The following is a 20743-nucleotide window of genomic DNA, read 5'->3' as shown; positions in this document are numbered from 1 at the left end:
AGTATTCAATGAAGAGGAGATAGATCTAAATTAATATCTTAAGGGCACGACAGTAGATTAGGAGAGTTATTATAGAGGTAGACATTACGACATAACAATAGAGCAGCTGGTAGGATTTTGATCGTATAAGGTTTTAAGTAAGCAAAAGGATAGATTCAAGAAACAGTAAATTAATGTAAAATAAGATAGAACAACTATTTAACAATAGAGATGTGATAGTTTTTTTTTTTTTTTTTTTTTTTTTTTTTAGAATTTATGGATGAAGTAGCTAAGGCATTGAGACCAGTGTATCTGTTTTTAAATTGCACGTGGTCTGACCAGTTTGCCTGTTTGCAAGATGAAAAGCCTGAGTTTCTGGAGAATATGATAGAATATTAGTTATTAAAGAAGTTTAATGACACAGAAGACTTTTTTCACTACATAGCAGGAAGCAAGAGAACAAAGGGTCACGCCTAAAAATTGTAATGTCATGGGTTTTGCTTGTAGAGTGGTAACTTTACTAGCCAGCCTAGTTGGCTAAGTGGATAGTGTATCTGCTCTCTAATCAGTAGGCTGTGAGTTCAAATCCCACCATGGGGATGAATGTTTGTGAACTTTAAGTATTAGATCAGTTGGGTGAGATTGCTTTCTGTTCATTGGAGACTTGTAGTCTCTTGAAAAAAAAAGTTCCATATTGGTCTCAAGATTAGGATTCCAGATGATCTAACACTTAGCTTACCTAACCTATGATACTGATATTCTTATGATATGAATCTATCTATTTATATATATTTATATTGTTTCTGTATTACTTTCTGCTTATGTTTGGAATTTATTTATAGATGACTGATGTGGTAAGCTTGTAATAATCATTAATTTCTGAAATTATTTTCTAATTCCTTTATCTAGGTTGTATGGCTGAAAGATTAAAAAAACAGCTGATTGAAAGAGAAAAAATGGTTGACATTGTAGCAGGACCAGATAGCTACCGAGATCTTCCTCGTCTTTTATCAGTAGCAGATGAAGGCCAGCCAGCAGGTGCGAAATATTTTCCACTAAATTCTTTGGGTTTTTTTTTTATCATGATTTTTATAAAGAGGCTTAGTACAGATGAAATCTTATTATGTTTATAGTAATTTTCACTGTTAGCACTGTGTTCATTTCCTTTCTGTCCTAAGTAGATGCATTTTACAAAATCTTCTCTTCTTGAGTATTCTGCAATTGAGCTGGTTCTTCTTTTAGTAGCAGAAACCTTCCTTCCACTCTCTTCTGTTTTGAGCCTTCTCTTTCAAGGTTGTGTACCTGTTTACAAAATATAAGCATCCAATTAGATTTGTTTTGCCTATCCTTCTATATGTAGTGTTCTTTTAAAGAAGTGTGAGAACACCTCTCTAGGTGCAATTTCTTTGTTATTGGATGCCTGAATTTTGCCTTAATAGGTTATTTATTGCTAAATCATTTTTGTTAGGAGGACTTTTAAGTCTAGTTCTCATCTTTTTTTTTTTTTTTTTTTTTTTGAGATGATGCTTGTATCTGTTTTTTTGTATACTGCATAGTTTAATTTGTTTTGTTTTGAACTAAAGATTAATATAATTACAAATAGGAGTTCAAATATGAAGCAAATTCTGCAGTGTGTGTGCGCACGCGCGCTTTTAAGATAGGGTATAAATTCATGAGTTGGTTCTAATTCTGCCAAATGAGGAAAAATCCTTGCTTTGTCTCAACTTTATCTTAGCCATCATAAAATGTCATGAGATGTTGACTTCCTTAACTGTCAGCTGCTGCCATTTGTTACATTCTATTATATCTTATTTGCTCATACTCTGTAGTCTAATAAATTTATTTGTTTTACAACTGCACCAATTAAACTATGTTTGAGTGCGAGTTTGTAAGATTCTAAACTGAAGGCAAAGCAGATCTTGTCCTTATTCCCTGCTATCATTTTATCATTTTAGGACCTGAATTAACTTTATCGCTATCCAACCCATAGAGGGTACCATGTAAGGACATTAGTTCTGTTGTCAGTTTCATTTTAAATTGTTTTCCTCAGTTATGTAGTTTAGTGCTATGTGCATATCACAGTTACAGTTGTGCTCTGATGGTGATGCTGGTTATAAAACCAGCACAATAATAGTGAGTTTCATAAATATATATATTTCCTCTCTTGGTATTTTTTATACCATAAAACGTTATTATAAATCATATTTGAACAAGGAACAACAAAATTACTCTATTTCTCATTATCAAATTCCTGACATACATCCTCATGGGGTGTACAGGATCTTATGATAGTACTGCATGAAAAGTTACATCATTACTGACTTCCTATCATCAGTTTTCCTCCAGATTAGCCTATTATCTGTCAACATTCCAATACTATCAGATCTTATATTTTTGTCTTCCAAGGAACTTTTTATTGTATCCACCTACATGTTGGTCTTCCTCTTGGCCTTTTTTCCTACCATTGTGGCAAAGAATACTTGTATAGCTAATATTTCCTCTCCTATTCTGTTTAAGTGGCCATTCCACATAAGATTAGTTCTGCTAACACATTTCTGAATGCTAACAATGTCAATTTCTTTCCTCCTCCTCATTTTTTAATATGATATTGTCCTTGATGTCATCTTTTCAGTCCCATAATCTTTCTGTGGTCTCCAGTCTTTGATCAAGAGTTTTATTTCTAACCCAGCTCTCACATCTATAAGTTAAAATTGGTTTGAACATTGTTGTATACAGCTAGTTTAGTGTTTGGACTAATCTCTCTCTCTCTCATTCTATATAAATTTATTCAGCTGACTTCCTACCATACCAGCTTTGCTAATTCTGCTGTCTGTTTCGAAATTTAATGTGCCGTTTAGGTACAATTTGCTAAAAATTGTGCCTAAATAGCTGAAATGTTTTACTTGTTCTATAGATTTTCCATTCAGGATGCAGTTGATGTTTTCAATGTTTCTGCCTATTTTCATTATCTTTGTCTTTTTTAAAGCTGATTTTCATACAGAATTTATCATAGCATTCCCTGACTAAATTGAATAATTTGGTCAGGGAATCCTGAGACTTGCCCCAGATTTATTTAAGAGTATAACATCATCTGCATAAAGTAAAGAACTGAGATTAACATCTCCACTTTTGATATCAGGTTTAAACATACTGCTTTCCTTCATAGTGTGATCATATAGATGATGAATAATAGTGGAGATAATGTGCACCCTTGTCACAAACCTGACTTAACATCAAACCATCTTCCTGTACTTCCTTCAATTCGAACTGCTGATTTACAACTCAAATAGAAGACTATGCATTGCTTGATGTAATGTCCCATTTACATCATGTAACTGGAGCGTTTTGAAGAGCTTTCCTCTTGGCACCTTGTCATATGCCTTTTCCACATCTACAAAACTTGAATACAAATCCTGGTTATATTCCCATGATTTCTCAACTATTTGTCTTAAAGTGAAAATCTAATTCTGACAACCTGTTTGGCCTGAACCCTGTTTGTTCTTCTTCAAGCTTCTCCTCCACAATATATTAGCTAAAGAAAAAAAAGAGAAAAAAACTTCCAACATCTTTCTCTAAATCCAGAGTAATTTAATAATAAGGTGGTACACCTTTTGGCAACTCGTATAGGTAAATATGACTTCTCCATTGCTTCTGCCTTAGTATCACCACTTCTGGGTCTGGCTCCTGCTGACGACACCTCAATAAAGGTCGAAACCAGTTGGAAGCTTGGGTGATGAATGGCAATGCTGTAGCCCATGAAGTTTTAACTGAGGCTTGGCTGTTGCTGTCACCCAGGTCCTGGGTGTGTGTGTGGGGGGGGGAGATAACGAATGGCAATGCTGTAGCCCGTGAAGTTAACTGAGGCACTGCTGTTACCCCTCAGATGACATGAGCAAATGAGCGGCTCTGCTCGGTGGTGGAGTGACCTGCCACGGTGTAGAGCAGGGGTCGGCGAACCAGGGTAAATTATCCCAAGTGGGGTAAAAATGAAATTCTTGGGGGTAATGAGGACTCAATAGACATAAATAAAATTATATAAAAAGCGCATTCCTTGTTACAATAGAAATTTTTCTTCTGGCAACACTGCATCTGGCCAATGTAATATACGTGTTTAGGAGATGTCACGCCTTGTTGAACTCCAAACAATTTGGTTGCTAAGGCATTGTCAAGTGGCTAAAGATATTATTTGTCAGTTGTCTATTACCCGACTTAACCTTATTTTTTGACACATATTTTTGCTTTGTTTAAGTCGATTTAAGTAGTTATTTAATTTAATTTATTTTAATAGTTCTATTTTAAGTGTAAGATTTTCATTTATTAACCATATTTTAGTTTTATGTTAGTTCAATAATTTGATTAACATATTTTCTCCTTGCTCGATTAATTTTCGATGGTCAGTAAAATAATTAAATACTGCCTTCATCTTGAGGACATGTCTACGTTTACCAATTAAATTATTGTAAATTTAAATGAACTTTAAAAAACTTAAATTCAATCACTGTCTTTTTTACCCTTCATATGACATCAACTAGAAAAAGAATATACCAGGAAGAATTCCTCAATTATGGGTTTACACAAATAGAAGACAAAGGAATAATGAAACCACAGTGTGTTGTCTGTTTGAAAGTACTGACTGCAGAATCTTTCAAAAAGAGTCAATTGAAGAAACACTTGGATAATTTGCACCCACATGTCTTCCAAACCATGGGAATACTTTGTAAATTAGGAAATGTCTGTCAAAAAACAAAGACTGGACAGCAACTTGAGAGGTACATTTGATTAACGTTCAGCATCAAAGGCTAGCCTGGTTGATTGCCTGAAACAAGAAACCATATACTATTGGTGAGGAATTGGTTAAACGCAGCTTTGAAAATGGCAGAGATTATGTGTGGTCAGAAAGAAGCCATGAAACTAAATTCAGTGCCCTTGTCTGCAAAAGTTGTGAAAGAAAGAATTTCTATTTTATCAGAAAATGTGAGGGAACAAGTTATTTCTTCAATAAAAGAGAGTAAATGCTTTGCTATTCAGCTTGATTGCAGATGAGACTGCAGATGTCAATAGTAATTCGCAGCTGATGGTGTATGTTCGCTACAAAGGTTTACATGCAATTGAAGAGGAATTGTTGTTTTCTTCTCCTCTCGAGTTGCTATCTCGTGGAATTGATATCTTCAATAAAGTTAATGAATACTTTAATAACGTTCATTTAAAGTGGGAAGACCGCATTGCTGTGTCTGTTGATGGAGCTCCAGCTATGTTGGGTCATGTAAGTAGTTTTTCGGCTTTGGCGAGAGAGAATAATCCAAAAATTGAAGTTAATCACTGTATGATCAGGGCCGCCCCTTCTCCCTTATTTTTCGTATAGTTGCCTCATGCAATAGCATATCTTGCCGCCCCTTCTCCCTTATTTTTTGTATAGTTTATGCCAACTTTGCTGCCTCCAAAAAACTTGCTGCAAATGCACATCTTGCACCATCGGTAAAGCGGCCCTGTGTATGATCCATTGCCAGGCACTGCTTGTGAAACATTTGGAACCTACACTGGAAGCAGTCATGCATGATGTTATCAAGGTTGTCAAAGGACATGCACTAAACACGAGACTATTTCGTGAATTATGTAAAGATGGTGAGGCTGAATATACAGACCTACTTTATCATACAGAAGTGAGGTGGCTCTCACGTGGAAATGTTCTGAACCGAGTGTGGGCTCTCAAAACTGAACTTGAAATTTTTATGGTTGATCAAAAGCATGTTCTCGAAGATAAGTTTACAAACTCCTTGTGGGTTGCACATCTCGCATATTTAGCTGATATTTTTGAGTATGTGAATGCATTGAACAAAGAATTGCAAGGAAAAAACATCAACAAATTTCATCCAGAGGAAAGATTTCAGCGTTTGGATCAAAGCTTTTATATTGGAGACAGAAAGCAGAACAAAACAAGATAACTGCCTTTTCAAAGTTAGCTTTGTTTTTGGAAGATTGTGAAAATATTACTTTATACAACATCAAGGATACAGTTATAATTCATCTTACCAAACTCAAAGAGCGGTTCTCTGATTACTGTCAGTTGGGTTGTAGATCCCTTTAAATGTGAAATTGCTGATGTACCAGAAGACCCTCAAGGGTTGGCAGAAGCACTTCTTGAACTTCGATCCAATAATGAAGCACATATTGAATTTGAAAACAAAACAGATCTGTCATATTTTTGGATGTCAATAGCTGCAAAGGCTTTCAAAATTGCACATGAGGAGGCAGTCAAAAAGTTGCTATCTTTTGCAACAACTTACCTTTGCAAACAAGGATTTTCCACTCTAATGAGCATGAAAACAAAGCAGAGAAATCTATTGGACCCCGGAGACAGTATCCAAATTGCTCTGACATCAAAATGCCCCAATTTTGATATTATTGTATCAAAAATGAAACATCATTTCTCCAAAATCTGAAGTGAAAAAGTTTTCAAAGAAATCCTTTTGTTTCATAATGAGGATATTAATTTATTTTATCACATTTATTTTATACTTTTTATATTTATAATTGTATTCTCTTTATAAATAGATTCAATAAACCTTTTGAATTTAAATAATCTATGATTTTCTCCCTTTCAAATCAAGGGGGTAACGTCGCCGTAAATAAATATATTTTGGGGTAATAGGTAAAAAAGTTCCCTGACCCCTGGTGTAGAGCCAACCATTTCTGAGAGTTCTTCTCAGTGGCAGGGTGAGTCTGTTACTGAGGGGAACAACGCTGAGTTTAACCTGTACTTGAACATTCAATAAAGGTTGAAACTGGTCTGGGTAGTGGCTCTTCCCTTAATGCATAGCATTATACATGTCCACAAGGAGATGTGCTTTGCATTATGGGAGATACTGAGACAAGGAGGGATGAGAGCTTGGTCCACCTTTACCACGAGTTGCCTCAGTCCTGAAGATACTTCAGGTGCAAACTTTGTTTGCTTACACTTGGATGAGGGATTAAACTAAATTTATTATCACTGAAACATGGTTCTGTGATAGAATATATGCCACCTCCCACCTCTGAAGAGCCAGACATTTACAAAATATGAGCATTTGTTATATAGGCCATACTAACTGTCTAGTAAAAATCAGAATGGGATTACAAAAAGAAATAAAGAAAAATGGAAACATGGGAGAGTACATGGGGCTTAGCCTTCCATTTGACAAGGTAGAAGCATCTAATCAGTAAAGCAATTGAAATGTTATGACTCCTTACAAAGTGTCGTTGGATGGGACGAAAACCATGAACTGCTTGCATTAACACTAGCCTGGTTAGCCAAGTGGATAGCACTTTTACTCTCCAATCAATTAGCTACGAATTTGAATCCCGCTCTGAGCATGATGGATGTTTGTGAATGTCTTTAGGTGATATTTGAATTTCATTTTTTGGTGTGAGACTACTTCAACCCCTGCTTCTGGAGTGATGAAATTTCTGTTTTTGGACTTCAGTACCTTTCTTGGATGTGATTCACATAAAAAAGTTCATCTTTTCAGAGAATGTGATATGATAGATGATTAACAACGCAGCAGCATGTTTCAGATGAAGGTTTGACAGCTCTGACAAATTATTTCTCTGGTTTGACATTCATTTTATGAAAAATACTGCTGAGCCTAGTCAGATATAATCACATTTTGCTTTTCTTTTTTTTTTTTTTTCAGTTATTATTAAATTCTTGCTCTTGAGGTTATTTGCAAAAGAGCTCTCACCACCTATTTTTGGAAGGCTAACTGAATTCCATATCCATTTTCCATTTTTGTTTGTTTGGAACTGTCAGAGGGCAATGATAGAGTTCAAGACATGTTAACGACATGTATGTGAAAAAATGATAACTTTTCAATATAATTTACTAGTGTTTTTGCTATAGATATGCAGGAAGTCTAATCCAGATAGAAAGTATTGTCTGTGGATAGTTTGTGCTTAATATTTTAATATAATTTCTCTGCAAGAAAAAGTACAGTGAAAGTCAGTCACTGGAACCAAAGGTAAGTTTTATTTTATAGAATAGTTTTGAAGAATTTCATGCATTTCATCAAAAATTTATTTAATTACTAATGCTGAGACTGAATGCATATTAATTATCAAGAGGTGAAAATTGCAGTGAGAACTAGGTCAAACAGATGCACGGTGCAACTCACAAGTGTGTTGTGATTGATGTGGATTTTACAATGATGGTTCATCATTGGGAGTATAATATGTATGTTGGGCGAATATGGCAACTGTGTTCGTTGAGACATTGAACAAGAGAAGTGAGAGAGTAAAGGTCTGTAGAAAGTGTGATATATTAATGGGTTGCAGTGATTTGAATGAAGTTGGAACCAGAAGTGAAGAATACCAGACACAAGGCAGTGATGGATGTAAGACCAAGAATGATAGCCAGAAGAGTGAGCATGAGAATTTATGCAGTTACTAGTAACTGCATAAATTCCATTTCCTTCTTCCCATGTGTCCTCTCCTCCTTTCAGTCTAAGTTCCCATAGATTGAAGTTCCCCATAATAATAACAACCACCCTCTACTCATTAACTTATTTGTCAATGCATACTATCTCCATCATACTTTCCATCCCCTGGTCTATGAAAGCATCCAGCTATATATTTTATTCTGCTGGCCACTAACTCACTCCAGATAGCTTCATATGTACTGTTTTCACTGGCCTGCAGTTGAACTTCTACTCTCTTTGGTTGCAGTTCATCGGCTATCATTAATAACACTCCTCCCCCATTTATTTTCTCTCTATCCTCCCTGAACACATTACACCCTTCACATTCTATTCCACTAACTATATCATCTTCTGTCAGTCATGTCTCACTAATGGCAATCCTTTGGCCAGGATGAACTAACCAATGCCCCAAACTCCCCCCCCCCATTCTGAATTCTCCTGACATTAGTGTACATAAAGTGCAAAAGTCCCTTAGGCCACCACTATCTTGATGCTTTATACTAACTATTCCATTCTCGTTTGTTACCAGCGGTACTAAGTTAGGCATTTTATGCACGCTCTTACACTCAGCTACCTCACTGATATCTGTGTGCCTATTCAACAGCTTACCCCCTAAAAGCTCCAGTTTCCCTGATTTTGCATATCCACTTTCATTTCATTGAACACTTTTTCCGGACTCAGAAAACCAAATCCATTCAGATGCAAACCATTCTTTTGTTTGCATCTGAATGGATTTGGAAGTTCTTTCATCTGCCAAACTCACTCCACACATCCACAACCCCACATTATTCTCCTGCATAACCTACACATCAACTTATTCGCTATCATGGCCCTACTTCTCAGCGCAACTCTGTCATACCATGGCAACAGACTCGCTATCTTAACTTTCTCATTCTTTTATTTTCTTTTGCTAATTTCAGTAACTCTTTCATGTCCTTCCTCCCTCATACTGTACCTTTCTCTTTTCAAATCATTCATTCCAGCCAAGTTAGTCTGGCTCCATTGCCAATGTTGACCATTTTCTGTAGTTTTCTTATTCAATTATTTTTATGGACAATAAATGAAAGAAAATGAAGCAGGCTACACTTTTTTAGTTTTGGGAACAAAACTAAAGGCAGCGGTAAGTGGCCAGAAGATATTAAAACACTAGAGAAAATGCTTCTATTGTGTCATTGACTGAAAACAATCAAAATGTGCTTTTATGACAAATGGCTCAAGTAATTCAAGTGGTTATACCACAGAGACCAACCTGCATTCTGTAATATATAAAAAAAATATTCTGAGCTGCTGACAAAAAACTCTAGATTACCACAAGATTTTCGAGGCCCTCTTAATGTGCAGACATTTAGGTTTCATGAGATGTTCAATTTTCAAAAAAAATTCTGTGACATATACTTGGCAAGAAATTGCCCAGTCAAAACACTTCTACTTTCCAAAGAAAGATATATATTCAAAAATGTTTGAACACCTAAAGTGTCTTTTTAATACAGCCTATTATAAAGCTAAATTCAATAAACCATCTACTGTTTTCAAAAACATATAGGCCCAGTAGTAGAAAGTATCATGTAACGTAAAAATGTTTCTGTTACCACTGATGTTGTGAAACAAAAATTAGTCAAGGATATCATACATGCCATTAGTGAGTCTTTTCTTCTGGGTGCTTAGTTGAGGAGAAAATCATCCTTTATATGAGATGCATACATACAAATCAAAGAAGCATATGTTTTCAGAATTCCTCTCCAAAACTCAGCTGCAGTGCAGATAGACGAGAGAGTGAGGTGAACAAGTTCTTTTTGTCATGAAAGACTAGTAATTGATTAGCAGGCACTGGAAATGAAGTAGCATGTAACATGCTGAGATGACTAGTGGCCAAAATTAAAGAGAGACATTCCAGATCTTACAAATTATTGCATGTACCATATATTATCGCATATAATGTGAAAAATTTATGGTTAAAATTTATGGTCTAAAGTTAGGGGTTTGCATTATATGCAGATCTTAAAAAATATAACATCTTATTAGACTTGCACACACAATATATACTACCTAATGCCTATGCAACCAAATCTACTTGACCCACTCGCATTTGGCGACCGAGCGTGCATCATATCTGCACATAAAGCCAGTAATGTAAGTAGTGCTAATATCCCATCCCCTTGGCGGGATATTAGCACAGTTATATCAGTTTAACCACAGTTCATTTTAAATATTATTCGTTAAACAAACCTAGCCTGCAAATGAGCCAACAGAAACGTAAATGTTCATCTTTTGAAGCAGGATTTAAATTGCCTGTTGTGCAGTTTGCAGAAGAACATAATAACGGTATTGCTATGAGAGAATTTGGTGTAGCAGAGAGTAATATTAGACTTTGGCTTAAGCAAAAAGACAGTCTTGAAAAAATCCCCAAAAACAAAACGTGCCCATCGTGGAGATGTAGCATCCTTTCCAGAACTCAAAGAAGAGCTAAATGAATGGACTTTGATGCAACGACAAGATGGCATTATAGTAACAAAAATGCAATTCGTTTTCGAGCTCTACAAGAATGGTAAATTCAAGGACACACCAGGTATTTCATCTTTTCTTGCTTCACCTGAAATGAAATGTTTGATGACTCAAAAGATGAAGAAGAATTTAAAGGATTTTGACATTTTGTTTTAAAATAAATATTTCTTTCGTTAATTTGTATTGTTTTATTTATAATGTTAGGGAACAAGATTAACAGATCGCATTATACGTGGACATGGCATTTTAGGGCTAGTTTTCAAACAAAATTTCTAGTTTGCATTATACGTGGATTGCATTATACGTGGATTGCATTATACGCAATAATATACGGTAATTTGAATTTACCTGTTTTAAATTCTGTTAGAGATCTCTTTGTTGCTGAAATTGAAACAGTGCTAACACACACACACATGTTTTACCATAATTTAATTCATACTATGAATGAATAAAAAATTTTTTGTGCATGCGTGTGCATCTGTGTGGCCATTAGATTTAAGTGGTATTTCTGGAGTCCTGTACATGATAAGTACTTCATGTATACTTGACACCAGAAGAATAAAAGAAATAATTTGCTGAGTTGCTAATATTTCATCAGATTTCAGACCAGCATCTTCAGAGTGCACATTACAAGCATAGTAAGATATATAGCACTTAGATTATCATCATCATCAAATTCCTGACATGTACTCTCAAAAGGACGTACAGAAACTATAGATTACTATGATAGGAAGGATCAAAGTAGTGCATATGAAAGGAGAAGTGGGTAGCACAAGTGTAAAGACTGAGAGAACAAGTGTACAAGACAAAGTGGGAAATGGGAGAGGAGCTCAGGATGGACAGGGGAACAGAGCAGGAGAAAAGTCATTGCTCTAAGAGGAAGTGTGAATCGGATGTCCTGGGATATAATAGGAACAGCTGGGTTTGAAGAGGGTAACTGAATGGGTAATGAGAGAGAGGAATGGCTCAAGGAAGGCATAAAGAACTCACATCTAATAAGTGGAACCATTGAAACTTGTTATGGATTCAGAAATTAGCTGGTATGTCTGTATACAAATGCTAGAAGTATGAAATGGTTGCAGTGATTAAGAGCATTCACCTAAAAATTGTTGGAATGAGTGAGACATGGTTGGATGAGGATGATGTCATGACAGAAATAGAGATGGAAGGGTGTGATGTTTTTCATGAAGATAGAAAGTGCTAATGGTTTTGAGACAGTATGGTGTGAAATAGAGGTGAACAGAATGAGATACTTAGTCAGATGTTGCTATAGGCCTGGCAACATGGAGAGTAATGACCATGAAATATATAAGCAAAATAGCCTAACAAATAGGAAAAGGTAATTGTTATGGTGATTTTAATTTGGCAGCATAGATTGGGATGATGAGAGAGCAACCAGAAGTAAAGAAAATGAATTTTTGGAGTTTTTGAGAGATAACTACCTCCTCAGACAGTATGTAACAGAGGGGAGGTGAGGATTAAGGGTCTTGGATTTTGATCATCTCATCAGAGTATATCATTATATATGAGGTGTCAGATCTCCAGTTGGTGAGAGTGATCATGAAGTGATTATATGGGTGGTTACCAGTCATGCGAATACTTGTAAAGAAAGGGTATATGTGGAACTACAAGACTGCTGATTATGAGTGGCTCAGGAGATAGCTTGCACTTGTAGCATGGAATGAGGATTTGGGTGAAAAAGAGACAAGTGCTGCTTGGGTACTATCCAAGAACTATCTAGTAGAAGCAATGTCTAAATGTATTTCAAAGGGCTAGGAGGTCAAATAAGGTAGGTTTGAAATGGATGAAATGAAAGGATTAAGCATGCAATACAGAGAAAGAAGGCATTATGGCATTCTGGAGGCAACATGAGTGGTAATAATCAATTTTAAGAAGTACAAAGAACAGGCAAAGATGGTGACCAGGTTGATAAGGATAGCAAAATTGCAGTATGAGCAGCAGTTAGCTAATGAAGCAAAAAAAAATAAGTTCTTTCAATATGTAGGCACCAAAAAAATAATAATTATAGTAGGATGACATTGATTGGAGAGAATGGTATAAGGATAACTGCTGTGGAGGATATAGTTGAGAGATATTTAATGTGCAGTTCATAAAGATCTTTCACCCTTATGAATGTGAAATCATGGAAATGAGAGCAGTGGATGATGTAGGAGAGACTGACTATGAGTGAGCATAGTCAGTCTCTCCTACTAGAGGGACATGATGATATATCACCATGTATTTTGAAGGAATGTGCCAAGGAGTTGACATTTGCCTTGGTATATTTGTTTAATATTAGTCTTACATTGGGTCAAGTTCCAAAGGAGTGGAAGGAAGGAAGGCAAGATTGTACGACTGTGGAGAACAAGAGATCATCACTGGAAACTGTATAAGGAGAGTGTAAGAAAGGGAGTGAGAAGCAGGTTTTTTTTTCATGGAGAGTTAGGAATGATTGAAATGCATTGCCTGAGGGTGTGGTGTCTGCAGAGAATTTGAATGTAATTTAGGGTATGGGATGATGAGCTATGTGTATGACAAAGGGACCTCCTGCGATGAGTCTTTGACTTCATGGGTGTGGGTGGGGGGGTCTTGGAATAATATTACTACTACTAATAATAAAACATACAAAAGTTCTAGTCACAGTGTTCCTCCAAATGAATCTGTTATCTGACAAGATTCCAATATTATCACATCTTATATTTCTCTCTTCTATTGCACTTTATACTGTATTAAACCACCTAGATCTTGGTCTTCCTGTGGTTCTTTTTCAACCATCCTGGCAAAGAACACTTATTTTGTTTTCCTTCTCCCATTCTAAGTGACCATATCACCTGATATCATCAAATTCCTGACATGTACCCTCAAGGGGTACAGGATATGATAGTACTACATGAAAAACTTACAACATTACTAACTTCCTATCTACAATTTTCTTCCAAATCAGTCTGTTACTTGTCAAGACTCCAACATTATCAGATCTTATATTTCTATCGTCTAAGGTACTTTGTACCGTATCAATCCACCAATATCTTGGTCTTCCTCTGGGTCGTTTTCCTACCAACCTGGCAGAGAGCACTTGCTTTGCTAATCTTTCCTTGCCCATTCTGTTTAAGTGACCAGACCACCTGAGATTAGCTCTGCTAACGCATTCCTGGATGCTAACATTGTCAAGTTCTTTCCTAATATCATCGTTTTTAATATTCTGCCATTGATGCCAGCTATTCACTTCCCTAATCTTTCTCAGGACTCTCATATCTGCGGTCTCTAGTCTTTGGTCAAGTGTTTTACTTCTGACCCAGCTCTCAAGATCCATAAATTAAAACTGGTTTGAACACTGTCTTGTATACAGCTAGTTTGGTGTTCTGACTAATTTCTCTCTTATTCCATATGAATTTATTCAGTTGACTTCCTACCATACCAGCTTTGTTGATTCTGTTATTTCCATATTTAATTTACCATCTTCACTAAAAATTGTGCCTAAGTAGCTGAAATGTTTTACTTGTTCCACAGGTTCTCCATTCACATTTTCTACGATTCTACCTATTTTCATTGTCTTTGTCTTTTTATTGCTGACCTTCATACCATGTCTATTACAACAGTTATTCAATTTAGTCAGAGAATCTTGCAAACTTGTAGTGGATTTATTTAGAAGTATAACATCGTCTGCATAAAGCAAAGTGTATACATTAACATCTCCAATTCTGATATCATGTTTAATACCACTTTCCTTCATAATGTGATCCATATAGATAATGAATAACAGAGAGGATAATGCACATCCTTGTCTCTCACAGATTTAACATTAAACCATCTTCCTGTACTTCCTTCAATTCTAACTGGTGACTTACAACTCAAATAAAGACTAAGTATTGCTTGATATAATGCCCCATTGACACCATATAACTGTAGCGTATTAAATAGCTTCTCTCTTTGCACCTTGTCATATGCCTTTTCCAGAACGACAAAACTTAAATACAGATCTTTGTTATATTCCCATGATTTCTCAACTATTTTGTTGTAAAGTGAAGATCTGATCCTGACAGCCTCTATTTGGCCTGAATCTAGCTTGTTCTTCACCAAGCTTTTCTTCTACAATTCTTCTCAACCATTTATCAAGTATACTGGCATAATTCTTGCCTGGAACATTCAATAGGGAAATACCTCTGTAATTCTCACATTCAGCTTTATTTCCCTTTTATTATATATGGGTGCTATTAGAGCTCTACTCCACTCATCAGGAATTCGTCCCTCTGTCCAGGCCTTCTGAACTATGCAGTGCAGCAACTAAGACTTTTATACCACTATATTTCAGCATTTCTGGTCGAATATCATCTACTCCTGCTACCTTGCCACATTTCAAGCCTTTGATGGCTTTTTCTACTTTAAGTATGGATATGTATTCTTGACTGCATGCCTGGTCAGTGTTTTTTACCACTGTGCTGTCATCACTGCTTGTTTCATTTAGCAGTTTTTTAAAGTAATTACTTCATACTTCAAGGATATCTTTTTCTCCCATTTTCATGTCACCTTTATCATCTCTAATTCCTTTTACAGCACTCTTTCCTCCATTCCTAAGCTTCTTCAGTAACTTCCAAAATATTTTGCCACCTTCTTGATATTTATTTTCTATGTTCTTGCCAAAGTCCTCCCATGACTTTTGTTTAGCTAGTTTTACACAGTGTTTCGCTTTCTTACATTTGTTTCTATATTCTCTAAGAGCACAAGCTGACTTATTTGCCAGGAACTTTTGATATGCTGTGTTTTTTTCCTTCATTGCCTTTTAAACCTCCTGTGTCCACCATGGAGTTCTGATTTTTCTATCCTTGCAGACAACCTTACAACATGCCTTTCTGGCTGAATCAATCAGGGTTTTCTTCAAGGCTTGCCACTGAATCTCCAAGGTTTGGTTCCTGTTCTCAAACTCTTTCATTTTTTTTTTCAATAATCTTTGTGTATTTTAGTCTACAGTTCACATCTGAGAGCTGCTCAACTTTTATTCGCTTTAAAACTTTCTTACATGTTATTCTTTTCAATATGAAATTCAATTTTATCCTGCTCAAGACTAGATAGTGATCACTTCCAATTTCAAATCCTCTGTACACTCTGGTGTCCTGCACCAGGGAGAAAACATCACTATCAACAGTAACATGGTCAATGAGACTTTTCTTATTCCTAGCCTCTTCTCTCCATGTGAATTTGTGCACATTTTTATGTTGGAACATGGTGTTAGTAATAACTAGTCCATGTCCTGAGCAGAAATCCAACAGGTATTTGCCATTATTATTAGCTTTGCTCTTTTCTCCAAATTTTCCCAAAATACTTTTGTATATCTGACAATCATTTCCTACTAGATCCCTACAAGGACCAACTTTTCCTTTTTCATTGTGTCAGTTGCTTTCTCTAAAGCATCAAAAAATTCCTTCACGTCTACCTTAGTAGAACCTTCTGTGGCACCATAGGCACAAATAAGTCTCATTGTCCAATTCCCCATTCTGATATTAGCCCACATCACTCTACTTGAGACTGCCTGGCATTCAGGAAGATGAGCCTCATATTCTGTGTTGAATGCTATGGCTACTCCTTCTTTTCCTTGATTGTCATTTCCTGAATATAACATTTTGTATTTATTGCTTAGAAAGATCTCACCAGTTTTTGTCTTTTTTGTTTCAGTCACCCCTATTATGTCGATATGGTGCCTATCTAATTCCTCAGCTAGCTCCATTTCTTGCCATTCAGGCTTCTTATGTTGATAGTACCAATCTTTAACTGTGATGATACTAAGTTGGGGTGTGCTTTCAGATTTGTTCCAGTAGCTGACTTTTTGCCACAATGGGGCACTTGTTTAACTGGGCAATGCTCCAGCCAGCATGGAATTTTGTCATGTTGTACCAATGCTTTGTATATTGGTTTAAGCCAATAAGAATACAATTTGGTCAGCTAAATCCCAGATTGCCAGCCCATCCTCCTTTGTTCAGTATCCAGGTAGATTCTCAACAGGGTGTGCCACGAGAAGGTGAGGATTGGACATTAGATTAGAAGCCCTGGTCGGTTCTCTGCATTCCTTTAAAGGCTTAACATTGCTAACACATTCCTGAATGCTAACAATGGCAAATTCTTTCCTTATATCCTCATTTTTAATACGATACTGCTATTGATGCTATCTGTGTTCTCCAGTCTTTGGTCAAGTGTTTTATTTCTAAGCCAGCTCTAAGATTTAAGTTAAAATTGGTCTGAACACACTCCTTTTTTTTTTCTTTTTTTTTGCAACAATTGAACAATACAGTATTTAGTGCCAAAAGAATTCAGATTTAACTGAAAAAAATGTAATATCTTATTAAAGTGCCCTCTCGGGACCTGATGAAAAAAACTCAATCAATTCAAAGAAGTTGTTCTACATTTAGGTTTAGAATGACTATTTTTAGATCTTAGGCAAATCAATGCAGCCATACTTATTGAGTTTAGGAGAGTGTTTCATGATGATGATTATAATTATTGTTATTATTATTATTCAGGCCTCCATGGAGTCAAAAGACTCATCGCGGGAGGTCCTTCTAAGGAAACACAAAGTCTGTCAAGACTCATTGTGGGAGGTCCTTCCTAGGAAACACAAAGTCTGTCATACCACTCCTTAAACTCATTGACTGTTCTTGCTCTCACCACTCTATCAGGTAATGCATTCCATGGTTCAACCACCCTCATGCAAAGAAACCACTCCTCGCCCTCTTGCTCACAGTTTCCTTTTGTAACTTCCAGGAATGGCCCCCTTCTCATCACTTCTTCCTGCTGTACAACCAAGCAAAAGAACTCCTCAGTGTCAACCCTGTAACCACCTCTCAACAGTTTAAAAGTCTCAGTCATATCACTTCTCCTATCCACCATACTCTGCAGTCCACATTCCCTCAGCCGATCGGACAGCCAATCCTGAATCCAGTTTACCAACCTGACATCCAAACCCATGTGCTGCAACTTAAATATCAGTTTATCATGTGGCACCCTGTCAAATCTTTGCTAAATCCAAGAAAATGGCAGATATAAAAGGCTAACATATTACTAAAAACTAAAACAAGAGCACCCCTTCACAAATGCATATTGACTCTCACAGATAACATTACCCTCATCTGCTCAATGCTGTATACGGTCACTCACTAATTTCTCCAAGATCTTAACAAACTACTGATGACACACAAACTGGCCTATAATTAGACACTTCCAGTCTGCTACCGCCCTTATGCAATGGCACTATCTTACCTTCCTTCCATTCCCTGGGCACCTTTCCCATAGCCAGACTTTCGTTGAAAAGCCAGGTCAAAGGAGCTGTCAGTTCTTTAGCACATTCTCTCAAAACTCATGAAATGTCATCCATTCCCACAGCTTTACTGACATCCAGAGTACTCAGTATTTGGAACACACACTCCTCCTGCACCTCTAAATCTCGAACCTACCCTCTAGTATTAAAATTTACTCCTCCAGGATGAAATACTCCAATAAAGTATTCATTGAACAATTCCACTACGTCCTCTGCATCAGTCACTCTATTCCCATTTTTATCCCACACTGTCATTCTTCCACAATCATTTTCCCTCCTACTGCCACATAGCTAAAAAATTCCCTAGGATTTCTTTGGATCTTAGGGCCAATCTCTTCTCATATTCCAGTTTTGCCTTCCTCACCATACTAGTCACTCTCCTGGCCTGAGTCTTATATTTCTCATGCATCTGCTTTCTATCCCTCTCCTTATATCTCTTCCATAATCTCTTTTTCACATGCAGTTCCTGTTTAATATTGTTTGTCATCCACTTTACTCCAAATTGTGTTTTCTTCTTCACTTGTGGCATACAGCTTACTATTGCTGTTAACAAATATTCCTTCACAATTTCCCAAGTACTAATGATATCCTGGTCTTCCAATTCCTTCCTCCATGAAACTTTCCCAAGTTGACGTCTAAGACTATTATAATCACCTGTCTTATAATTCCACATACGTTCCCATCTCTTTGATACTCCTGCATGTCTGTTCATCTTCCAAGTCAAAACCACATGGTCACTCTCTCCAACTGGCAGGAGAGATGTCATCTCAGTTATTATCAACTCTTCTAATGCTCTGACCAAATCCAAAACTCTTGAACCTCTTGTTCCCTCTATTACATGTTGCCTAAGACATTTGTCCCTCAAGAATTCTAGAAATTCCATTCCCTTATTGCTACATGCATCTTCCTCTCTCCAATTTATACTGCTGTAGTTAAAATCTCCTATAACAATCATTCTTCTTGCACTTGCCAAGCTCAACTGTCTAAACATCTTCTGGTCCCCACCCTCTGTGCTCCTTGGTTTATAGCAACACCCCACTAAATACCCTGTCTTGCCCACCTCTACCTCACACCATATGCTTTCAAAATCATTGTTGTCACTGCCTTCCAAAGCCTCCACTCTTAGAGGACATGTAGTCACTTATCATAAGCAGTACTCCACCACCACGCTTTCCCTTCCTATCCTGCTGAAAAATGCTGTACCCATCAACTTCTATTCTTGTTATTATATCCTCTTCTGTCAACCACGTCTCAGTGATCCCAATAATCTTTGGCCAGGCTGATGCTATCAGCACCACCAATTCCTATCCTTTATTCCGGATACTTCCGGCATTAATATATAAAGCATAAAAATGCCACTGTTTCTATACCTATCATTATCTTGTCTAGACTCCACTGGGCTCATCATTACCTGATGTCGTCCCCCCTTCTCCCAAGTACCCATTCCCACAAGAGGCCATCCCTGCTACCATCCACCCTGGGCATTCTAGTTTCCATGCATTGTCACACTGCTCGTTCAGAACAGCAATTCTCCAGAAGCCTACATCCTTCCTCATTCAAATGCAAGTGGTCTCTTGCATACAATTCCTTTCTGTCCTCAAATGCCCTCCAAGCATTCACTTATTCCATTCCTCTCTTCTGACACATTCTAGCTATTATATTATTCAATATTACTGCTCTTCTGCTCAGCTCTTCACTATCATACCTAGGTAACACGTATACTATCTTTCCTTTCTGCATCTTCTTTCATACAACCTCAAGCAAGTATTTCTCGCTTCCCAATTTACATTACCTCTCAAGTCATTTGTTCCTACCATCACAATCATCTAATCCATCCTTTCTACCCCTCTTAATTGCCATTGCCATAGTTTCTATCGTTCCTCCAGGCAAACACTCCTCACGCATCCTATCTTGAACAGATCATTGAGTCCCCATACATTACACCTCTTACCACCCTGTTCCTTGATTGCTCACATGCATCCCTCACTCCCTCTCTCTCTCCTCTAACCCTTTCTCTCTTTGTTCCCTTACTTACCTGCCTTCCTGACATCACTCTATCCCTGGTTGCAGTGCTTCCTTGCATTCTTCTCATTCCCTCTCTTCCACTGTTCCTATTCTCTCCTCTTCTATCATTCCCATATCTCTCTCTCTCATTCCCTCTCTTCTATTGTTCCTGTTCTCTCCTCTTCTACTGTTCTTATTCTCTCCTCCTCTATCATTCCCATAACTCTCTCTCTCACTCCTACTCTGATTCGCCTTGCATTCGTCTCTTCCATTCACCTAATCTCATCTTTCACACTTCTCATCTCATTCCCTAGACATTCCACCTGCTCTTTCAGCTCATCTATCTCTCTCCCTGCAAGTCAGCCACTCTTATTTGCCATTCCTCCCCCAATTGAGACCATCTCTGAAAACTTCACAATCCTTCAACCTTTCGTACTCCCCACTCTCATTATTTTATTCATATTTCTCTTGCCATTCTTGCCCTCTATTATACCACTCATCT

General features: G+C 37.0%; 1 protein-coding gene across 2 annotated transcripts in view; it reads left to right on the top strand.

Annotated features, from left to right (window-relative positions):
• Positions 1–20743, top strand: part of LOC150096035 (mitochondrial tRNA methylthiotransferase CDK5RAP1) — a 197459-nt gene that overhangs the window by 73491 nt on the left and 103225 nt on the right. For both annotated transcript variants that reach the window (XM_090409462.1, XM_090409464.1), the window contains exon 4: positions 889–1017. In XM_090409462.1, coding sequence (XP_090265588.1) covers positions 889–1017 — 129 coding nt within the window. The remainder of the gene's footprint in view (positions 1–888; positions 1018–20743) is intronic.

The sequence above is a fragment of the Typopeltis vanoorti genome, chromosome 19 (assembly GCF_054136105.1).
Source record: "Typopeltis vanoorti isolate ZY-2024b chromosome 19, IOZ_Tvanoo_1.0, whole genome shotgun sequence".
Taxonomy (NCBI): Eukaryota; Metazoa; Arthropoda; class Arachnida; order Uropygi; family Thelyphonidae; genus Typopeltis; species Typopeltis vanoorti.
This window is presented reverse-complemented; position numbering and strand designations above follow the sequence as displayed.